Genomic DNA, 9,725 nt, shown 5'->3' on the forward strand with positions numbered 1-9,725 from the left:
CTACCCAATGGGACAGACGGCCATGCTACAATACTCCTTTTGTCCCGGGGAAAAGCTGAAAGCAGCTTTAGCTAACCAACCCCGCTTCGGGTCCCCACATACATACAGCTTCCAACACCAGCAAGGGGGCCCAGCCAACCCACTTAAATCAAAACAAAAGACTAAAAACAAGACACAATAATAAAAATAAGAATGGTAAACAACTGAAGAGAATATCTCCGGTCCTGTAGCTCTCTGCACGGGGCCAGATGGCTGATCTCTGGCTCTCTCTGCCCTGGAGCTGGGAAACAACACGAAGCTGCCCTTGGATTCAGGGTCGATGCTGTGAGAGCAAAAGGGATCCTGGCCAAGCCAGGGGGGCGCAACTCAGGTCTCTGACCTTCTCCAAAGTGGTCCTCCTTCCTCCCAGCCCCTTTCATACCTCTGCGTCAGCCATCCACCAGGGTGAGGCCATCGTAGAGGGCACGCTTCCACATGTAGTAGGTAGAGCGGGCGGTGAGGGGGAAGAGGGCACTGAACTCCTTGTAGGAGGGGAAGCTCTTGGACTGGAAGCGCTTCTGCAGGAACAGCTTGGCCTGGGCCTTGAACTTGGTGGTGGCGAGCATGTCCATCACCAGCACCTGGCCGCCCCTGCCACCCGCCGCTGCTGCCACCACAGGGTGTCTGGACAGGGACCCACTGGGGGGCCGGGCCTGGGCCGTGGCCCCCTCTTGCAGGGCCCCCTCTCTGGAAGACCCTCCCTGGGCCTTCCCTGGATCCTTTCCTGGAGAAGCCGCCATCTGCAGGGTCCCTGCAGGTGGGGCCGTGGCAGCTGTCACATTCCTGCCAGCTTCTTTCTCCCGTTTCTCCTCCGCTTCCTTCATGCCCCCTTTGCCCAAGCTGGGGGCGTGTATCTGGAGCTTGGACAGACTTCTGGGCCAGCCCCGGGCAAGACTCTTCCAGACCCAAAAGGTGGAGGGAGACAGGCTCGGGTAGCGGAGGCGGAAGCGACAGAAGGGGAGGTGCCCACTGAGCACCTGCTTGCGGGCTGCCCTGCGCAGGCGCCTCTGCCAACGGGACAGGGGCATCCTCAGGGGTAGGAACTCCCGGGGGGCAGGTGATCCCCCACCCGTTGCTTTCCCTGCCCCTTCTCCTGCCTCATCCTTCCAAGGGAGCAAGGCCTTTTCCCCAACAGGTGCTGGCTGGGAAGTCCCGGCTACCGAGAGGGCTGGTGCAGGCTTGAAGCTGGGGTTCCTTCGGAGAGCCTTTCGGCGCCAATTGTAGTAGGTGGACCGGGAGATGCCGGGGAACCTGCGTTTGAAGCAGCGATAGGGTACCAGCGTATTCAGGGAGATGCAGTGCTCCAGGTATAACTTAGCCCGCTGCATTAAGACCATTCCAGGGCTTGACATGGCCGACGAGGAGCACCCCAGCCCCTTGGCAACCTGCTGCTCCGGCAGCTTCTCCAGCTCCTCCATGGCCAGCTCCTCCTTGGGGGCCAGGGCCGGGCAGGCGCCAGAGCCCAAGAGCTCATGCTTCCAGGCATAATAGGTGGAGCGGGAGATCTCGGGGAACCTCTGGAGGAACTGCTGCAGCGGCACGACACCCCCGCGGTGGAAGCTGTCCTGCAGGAAGTGCTTGGCCGAGAAGCGGGTGGCCACCTTCTGCCGGTGCTCCTGGGACTGCCGCCGCCAGCGGTAGAAGGTGCTCTTGGTGACGCTGTAGCGCTCACCGAGGTGGGAGTAGCTGAGGCCAGGTTCCCGGTTGAGCAGCTCCAGGGTCTTGGCGGGCGGGGGCAGCGGGGTCAGGGCAGTGGGAGTCGGGGCCAGGCCGGGGCTGGCACTTTCAGCCTCCACCTCCTCCAGCCCCACCACGGGGGCAAAGTACTGGTGGCGGAAGAGCTGGCTGGTGAGGGGCTGGCCGGCCCACATGATGTGCAGCGTGGCGGGCATGTGCTCGCAGCGGCGGGGCCGGATGACGCGGTTGAAGTACGGCCGGATCTTGAGGTTGCGCAAGGGGTAGATGGAGTAGATGTTGCGCTGAAGGACGGAGGCGAGGGCGTACAAGTGCCACACGTTGGAGAAGCTGCTAGGAAAGCAGGTGGCCTTGACGTCTGCATCAAAGATGGCCTCTAGCGTGGTGGACGGCAGGCTGGTCATCTCCGGGGACTCCTCAGAGCACAGGGAATAGCGCACGGCCTGCAGCATCACCTTGGAGTCAATCATGCCCTGGAGGTAGTAGTGCCGGTGCAGCAGCATCTCCACCACCGTGCGGGCCCGCAGCTCCAGGCTGAGGCCCGCGTTGCCCCACAGCAGTACGCTGGCCGCCTCGAACAGCAGGCTGCCCTCGCCCTTGCACACCAGCGGCAACATGTTCCGGGGAGCATCCTCTGGGTACAGGCTCAGGGCCACCGAGTCCACCTCCAGCACCTGGGGGCCGGGGCCTCCCTCCCGGCCGGTGGGGAGAGCGAAGGAAGACAGGACCTGCTTGGCCTCCAGAGCAGCACCAACGAGACCCTCCAGGCCCTCGGACTCCACTGCCTCCTGCAGCTCCTGCAGCACCTGCTGCACCAGCTGCTCCCGGGATGTCATCCTACCAGGGCAAAGGAGAGAGGGCAGAGGTCAGCCAAGGCACCCAGATGATACCCAGCAATGGCGCCTTATCCACTCCTCTGCCTTCTCCCTCAAGATAGCACCTATCTATTCCCATCCCCCCATAGCAGGTAGGGGTCTGTTTAATTACTCAGTGGTACAAAGGAAGAGCTTGGCCTTAGAGAATGGCTTTGAATCCTGGTTCTGATATTAGCTTGAGCAAGTCACTCAACCTCTCTGTGTTTCTGGTTCCTTTTCTGTTAAAATGGGGACAATAATAAAAGTATCTACCTTATAGGATTGTTGTGGATATAAATGAGACAATGAAAGTAACGGACGGAGATATATAAGTGTATATTTATAAGTGTATACACACATACACACATATATATATATATTCATCCTTAGAAAAGTGCCTGGCACATAGTAAAGTACTAAAGAAGCATTAGCTATTATATTTTAGAGTATTATCTAGTACTATACATATTATATAGTGCAGGTATAGAAGCTGTACCTCTACACCTGTTAAAGACAGACAATCACACATAGCCTAAATTGGTCTCCTTTTTCCTAAAACAGTGATTCTCGAAGTATGGTCCATGGGGACTTCCCTGGTGGTGCTGTGGTTGAGAATCCGCCTGCCAATGCAGGGGACATGGGTTCGAGCCCTGGTCCTGGAAGATTTCACATGCCGCGGAGCCACTAAGCCCGTGTGCCACAACTACTGAGCCTGCGCTCTAGAGCCCGCGAGCCACAACTACTGAGCCCGTGTGCCTAGAGCCCGTGCTCCGCAACAAGAGAAGCCACCGCAATGAGAAGCCCGCGAAACCGCAACGAAGAGTAGCCCCCGCTCACCACAAGAGAAAGCCCACGCGCAGCAACGAAGACCCAGCGCAGTCAAAAGAAAAAAAAAAAGTACGGTCCATGGACCCTTGGGGTTCTCTGAGACTTTCTGAGGGGCTGCAAGTTAAACTGTTTCCATAATAATACTAAGATAACAACACTAAGATATGATTTGCCTTTTTCATTGTGTTAACATTGGAGTACAGCTAGTACCTCAGCATGAATTAAACTAGAAATCACTGTGTTCTACCCCATCATGTAGCCACAGTTGGGAAAAAGAAAGCTAGTATCACTCCAAAATGTCCTTGATGCAGCAACAAAGATCATTATTTTTTAAAATCATAACCCTTAAATACATGACTTCAATGTTGGGAGTGACAAAATGGGGAGTACTCATAGAGGATTTCTGCTGCACACTGGTGCATAATGAATGAGTGACAATTGTTTGGGTTGCATGATGAACTAGCCGCTTTTTCATGGAATACCATTTTTACTTGAAAGAAAAATTGAGTGGCATTAGTCATTTAGACTTGGATATATTTGACAGACATTTTCTCAAAAATGAATAAGGTGAGGCTGTCACTTCAAGGAAAACTACTACTATTTATGGCCAGTGAAAAATTTTGAGCTTTCATTTGAAAATTAGAATTTTGGAAAACTTGTATCCACTACAGTGAGCTTGACAGCTTCCCAATACTTAAAGATTTTCCTGATGGGACCAGTGGTGACACTAACACATGTAACTTTTTATACTATATAATGGAATGTTCAACATTTGAAGATTTGCATCACTCAATGAACTGTATTTCCCAAATAACCAATGGGATGGCACGGGTAAAAGATCCATTCAAAGTATAAAAGAAAGCAACGGATTTTTAATATAATATGGTACAAAAGTTCCTGGATATTATTTCAGATTCTGCATTATAACTAAGCTTTGGGGAACTCCACTTGTCGAGTTTCAGTGTAGTTGTCAAAGAATATCCACTGAAAATGCTACCAAAATACACTTCCTCTGGGAATTCTCTGGCAGTCCAGTGGTTAGGACTTCACACTTTCACTGCTGTGGCCCAGGATCGATCCCTGGTTGGGGAACTAAGTTCCCGCAAGCCCCGTGGTGGCAAAGCCAAAGGAAAAAAAAAAAATAGTCTTCCTCTGTCCATCTATGTGTCTGGATGAAGTTGGATTTTCTTCATGTACTTCTACCAAAATAATGTATCACAACAGATTGAACAGACACAGATAAGAATCTACTTATCTTCTGATAACCAGATATTAGAGAGTTGAAAAATTTTAAAGATGCACTGTTCTCACTAAATTTTTTCTGTTCTGGAAAAGTTATTTTTCACAAAAACTATTATTTGTTACTATGTAACAGGTTTGTTCTTTTTTTTTTTTTTTTTTTTTTTGTGGTATGCGGGCCTCTCACTGTTGTGGCCTCCCCCGTTGCGGAGCACAGGCTCCGGATGCGCAGGCTCCGGATGCGCAGGCCCAGCGGCCATGGCTCACGGGCCCAGCCGCTCCGCGGCCTATGGGATCCTCCCAGACCGGGGCACGAACCCGTATCCCCTGCATCGGCAGGCGGACTCTCAACCACTGCGCCACCAGGGAGGCCCTGTTCTTTTTTAATAAAGAAATCTTTTCTAAATGTCTACATTTTAATTTTGAATGTAACATGTTGACAGATGTAACCTATCTAAACAAAAGCTCTTTAGGGTCTTCAATTTTTAAGAGCGTACACGTGTCCTGAGACCAAAATGTTTGAGAACTGCTGCCCTGGGATAAAGTTAGTCTTTTCAAAGAGGTGGCAGCAGCCTAGCCACTGTGCTGACATAGATCTAATAACTAAGGTTTACTATTTGCCATGCACTTTCCCAATCCTGGCAGCAGAACTTTAAGGTGGGTACTACCATTATCCCCAATTTACAGGTGAAAAAACAGAGACAATCAAACTTAGGCTCATTTGCCCAATTTGCCCCAAGCCTCGTAAGTGGTGCAGCCAGTAGTTGAAACCAGATGCTCTTTAGGGCCTGTGATTCACCTACTACAGTTTAAAATGTCAGCCACCTTTCAATTCAAACTAATCATCCTAATTACTGGTAGGTTTTCTGTGTTGTGTTGCAAAGCAGAGTAATATTCCTTTGTGGACACTGTGTTTAAATTTAAAAGGAGACCATTACCCTTTCTCAGATCTTTGTTCTCAGATTTTAATAAATTCCTTTAGATTAGCCTTAGGTTTAAAAATTGTGTTTGGGTGTATACATTTGTCAACTCATCAAACTGCACACCTAAAAGGAAAGGGTTTTGCGTACTTACAGGGGATGCGTTTGGGTGTAAATTATGGTTCAGTAAAGTTGAAAAAAAGTTTTTAAAGAACCAAAGGCTTACCACCGGAATTTTACTTAGTAACCATAAAAAAGAAAGCTTTTTAAAAACTGGTAATCAGAATCATCTTTGGATAAAAATTTCTTGCTTGTAGATTTTTTTTAATGTGTTTATTGTGACAAACCTGGTCTAACCTCTCACCAGATTTTTATTTGTCCCACATTATCTGACCCTGGAATTGGGCTTTTAATCTGTTCATCTTTTATATACTTCATATTTACTTTTTTAAAAACTGTTAGTTTTTTGGACTCGGGAGATAAACTTGACTGAGAGCACTTCCATATGCGATAAAAAATTGAGCCCTGAGGAACAAACTGTAAACACAGAAGAGCTTTTTCATTCTGGCAGACAACAAAGACGCTGGGGGGTTTGTTTTTCTTGCATGTCCCTTGTAAACGCTGCTATACAAATGCATATAAATGAGAGCTCTGTTCTGCTACATACTTCGCAAACAAAATTATGAAAATAACCACCATTCACCTACTGCTTACTATGTACATTTAGGTAATTCAACCAAAATCTCAAAAAAAATAAGAGGGGATAATTAATTTAAATCGTGTGGGTGATTCTTCCTGCCCTTCCACACTAGGAGGAGGGCACAATGTTCCCTTAAACGATTACAAGTTTCTGTGGGCTTTGCATTGGGTGAGCGTTTGGACTTCAGGCTTTTCAGAGGTAATATTTATATGTGGTTCTCACTTTCCTTCTACATGAATTACAACTCCATCACACCTGCACCTTCACTAGGATAGCTACTTCTACTTCACACATAGAGAAATGGAGGCTTGGGCGTTAAATAACATTCCCAAGACCACAAGCTATTAAAACTACGAAACCTAAGCAATCTGACTCCAGAGCTCCCCTCCTAACCCCTGTAATTCCACCATACAGGGAAATACAGGGCCCAAAATGCTCTTTATCCAAAGGATGCAGAAACACATGGATTCTTGGGGCTTCGAGGCAAAGCTGGCCATTTTACAGATAAGGAAATTGAGGTCCAGAAAGGTAAAGTTGACTTGCCTGAATTCTCGCTGTAGTATCCGGATACCTGCCAACACGTCCAGATAGACCACACGTCTTCCTGCGCAAACCCCACCCTCCTCCCTCCCCTTCCCTGTCCCACCCTACCTACTCTTCCCATCCCAGTCCCACCCCACCCAACCCTAACTCATTCCTTCCTCTCCCCCAAAGAGGTAAGAGGAGATGTGAGTAGGTAATACCCTACTTCTTTTTTCCTCAAAAGCTTGCTGAGAAAACGTAGCTCCCTGGAGAAGCTCTGCACCTCGCGTCAACTCAGGTGGGTCTGGACCAGGAGAGAATGGGGCAGCGGGGAAAGGCCAGAGGCCGTATGGGGAAGCTAATCATACTTAAGTAGACAATTGGTTGATGGGGTTCAGGTGCAACAGTCTTTTTGGTGATGGCTCCCTGGAAACGCAATGCAAAGCAGATCTGACGATTACCAGGTGCATTCGTGGAATAAGGTGCAGAAATTGAAAGCTAATCTAGGGGTCTTGCCCAGCTGGCCTCCCCTCTCAGAAGGGACCTGAAAAAACATGAAACCGACGAGGCAGGGCCCCTCAAGGCGACACAGGCTCCCCGGCTTGAGGTTGGAAGGGAGGAAATAGGACATCCAGAAAGTATCCAGCCAGCATCCTGGCACCTAAGAAGTGCTCTGGAGCCCAGGAATGAATGAATGGACACGGGCAACTCTGCAGGCAATTCAAAGTCTCACCTTCACCAAGGCCCGCTTTCCTCCTCCCCCAGTCTCCTTATTTCAAGCAGATGGGGTCTCGGAGCCCAGGTCTGGCCTCTGTCCCTTGCATTTTAAAAGGGGTGAGTCAGCGCTCTGGGCAGTGCAAGGGAAGAAAGGGCCAAAGGATCTGCTGACAGTGTTGGTAAGTCTCTGGCCTCTAGAACAAACACTCTCCCTGCCAGGCTTATCCTGGGCCCCGCATTCGCTCACCAAGGACCCCGTGTTCTCCCCATCCCTCACAAAGCAGGCCCTGCGGTCTCAATAGCCAGCCAGGCCCTACAAGCATGAGGGGGGGCCACACTGGCCTCAGCCCTCAGTAAGACTGCCTAAGACCGTGGAGGCATGGCTGGCATCTCAGCCGGCCTGGCTCCACACCTCTCTGGCCGGCCCACGCCCAGGCTGCGCCCCTGGCTCCAGGGAGCACCAGCCATCTTGGCTTCTTCCCCGGTGGCCAGGAGGCCTCGCGGGGCATGGGCGGCCACAGGTCCTGGCTGGTGGCAGGCAAGTCCCTTGGCTGTGACTTCCCAAGGAACCTCCCACCAACCAAGGGCAGCAGGAGGGTCTGGGGGCACCAGGGTGGGCCTGAGGCCACCCAGTCAATCATGCCTCGGTAGTTCCCAAGCTGAGTAGCTCTAGGGGACCACGCGCCTGGAAGGGAAGGAGAATGGGCAGCGAGGCCCACGAGGGGAAGCGGAGCGAGCCGCCAGGAGGCCCTGGGTAGCTGGGGAGAGAGCTGGCTGGCTGGGGGTATCTGAGACAAGGGACCCAACTGGGGAAACACCGGGAGTCTGGGGAGGGGCTAAGGCCAGACCATTGTGTAGGGTGGGGAGGGGAGATAGGCGGGCGAGCGGGGGGTGGGGGTGGGGGTGGGGGTGGGGAGAAGGAGAACTTGAAACAATGCGTCCCCTCTACACACACACACACACACACACACACACACACACACACACACACACACACACACACACACACACACACACACACACACACACACACGCGGCATCTTCAGAGTCACTCTATGACCCTTGAGCCCTTTAGTGTCCCAAGGCCACCCCCTCGTTCACCTGGGGTCTCCAAACTGCTCGAGGCACCCACCCTTCCTAATTTTGAGGAAACTTCCTAGTTTACTGACCTCGAGGGTGGCCCAGAGCCCAGGGGGCGTCCGCTTCTCTCTCCACCTTCCAGCTTGGGACATTTAAGTCACCCTGTGGGCAGTGTCCCCAGCTGAGCGCCACTCTCACTCCAGAACTGGTTTCATATCTGGTGGACCATTGAGCATGGACCGTCTACAGCCAACTGGCCGGTGGGGAAGCGGCTTAAGCCACTCCCCCCAGGAAATCGCCCACCCTCAAGGGCTCTGGTCCCAAGATGAAAGAAGTGCAAATTCGGGGGTCACTTCCAATGGTAAAGTGATAGCAGCTATTGTCTCGTCCACTCTACCCAGCTGTGGGTGTTAAAGCGCCCTGACCTAGCTCTGAAACGGACCCCGAACTGCCCAGGGAAAACTTGAAAGAAAGTCGAAAGATTTCCAAAGAATTTAGGGGGAGGGGAAAGGGAGGGGAGGAGGTTTAGATAGAAAGACCTAAGGAAAGTCTGTGGCCAGGCTAAGAGGGGGAGGTGGGGGCGAGAGCGAAGCTGGAGCCGGGAAGCTAACCTTGGGGGATTGGTTAGAGGACTTGGGGCTCTCTGAACCCCCAAGATGCATCTCTTCCTGAGGCAGCTCCCCCATCCCTGGCCCCCAAGAGACAGGGAGGCTGGAGAACTCACTGCCCCCACCTTGGTGCAGGCCCCCTTCCCTTCCAGAAAGGCCTCCATCCCCACCTTTCTCTGAGCATCCCCCAGGCTTGAGGCTCAACACCTCTCACTCCCAAAGTGTGCCTGGGCCAAAGATGCTTCTGTCTGGGGCCAGGGCACCTATCCCAGGACACCTGGTTTTCTGAGCCCAGCAGGAAGGTAAGGACGTGTGGTACCTGGGGCTTCCGTCCCTCCCCGCAGCTCACCTCAGCCCAGAGGCCTCAGATAATCCCGGAGGAACTAGTCCTATCCGCCCGTCCAGTTCCCCGCTGGTGGGGGAGGTGAGGGCTGCCAGATTGCAGCCTTTGGTGGTAGCTCCCCCCAGGGGCTTTCCTGCCCAGCCTTAACCCTTTGGAGTGCTGAGGCTAACAGCTTCTCCC

The 9,725-nt window shown here is 51.9% G+C and overlaps 1 protein-coding gene across 1 annotated transcript; it reads right to left on the reverse strand.

The window, feature by feature from the left end:
• Window positions 1-428: 428 nt before the first annotated feature.
• Window positions 429-2,570, reverse strand: VRTN (vertebrae development associated). Its single transcript, XM_060098002.1, has one exon. The coding sequence runs from the start codon at window positions 2,568-2,570 to the stop codon at window positions 429-431; it is 2,142 nt and encodes a 713-aa protein (XP_059953985.1).
• Between the last annotated feature and the right edge of the window lie 7,155 nt (window positions 2,571-9,725).

The sequence above is a fragment of the Mesoplodon densirostris genome, chromosome 4 (assembly GCF_025265405.1).
Source record: "Mesoplodon densirostris isolate mMesDen1 chromosome 4, mMesDen1 primary haplotype, whole genome shotgun sequence".
In the NCBI taxonomy this organism is placed as follows: Eukaryota; Metazoa; Chordata; class Mammalia; order Artiodactyla; family Ziphiidae; genus Mesoplodon; species Mesoplodon densirostris.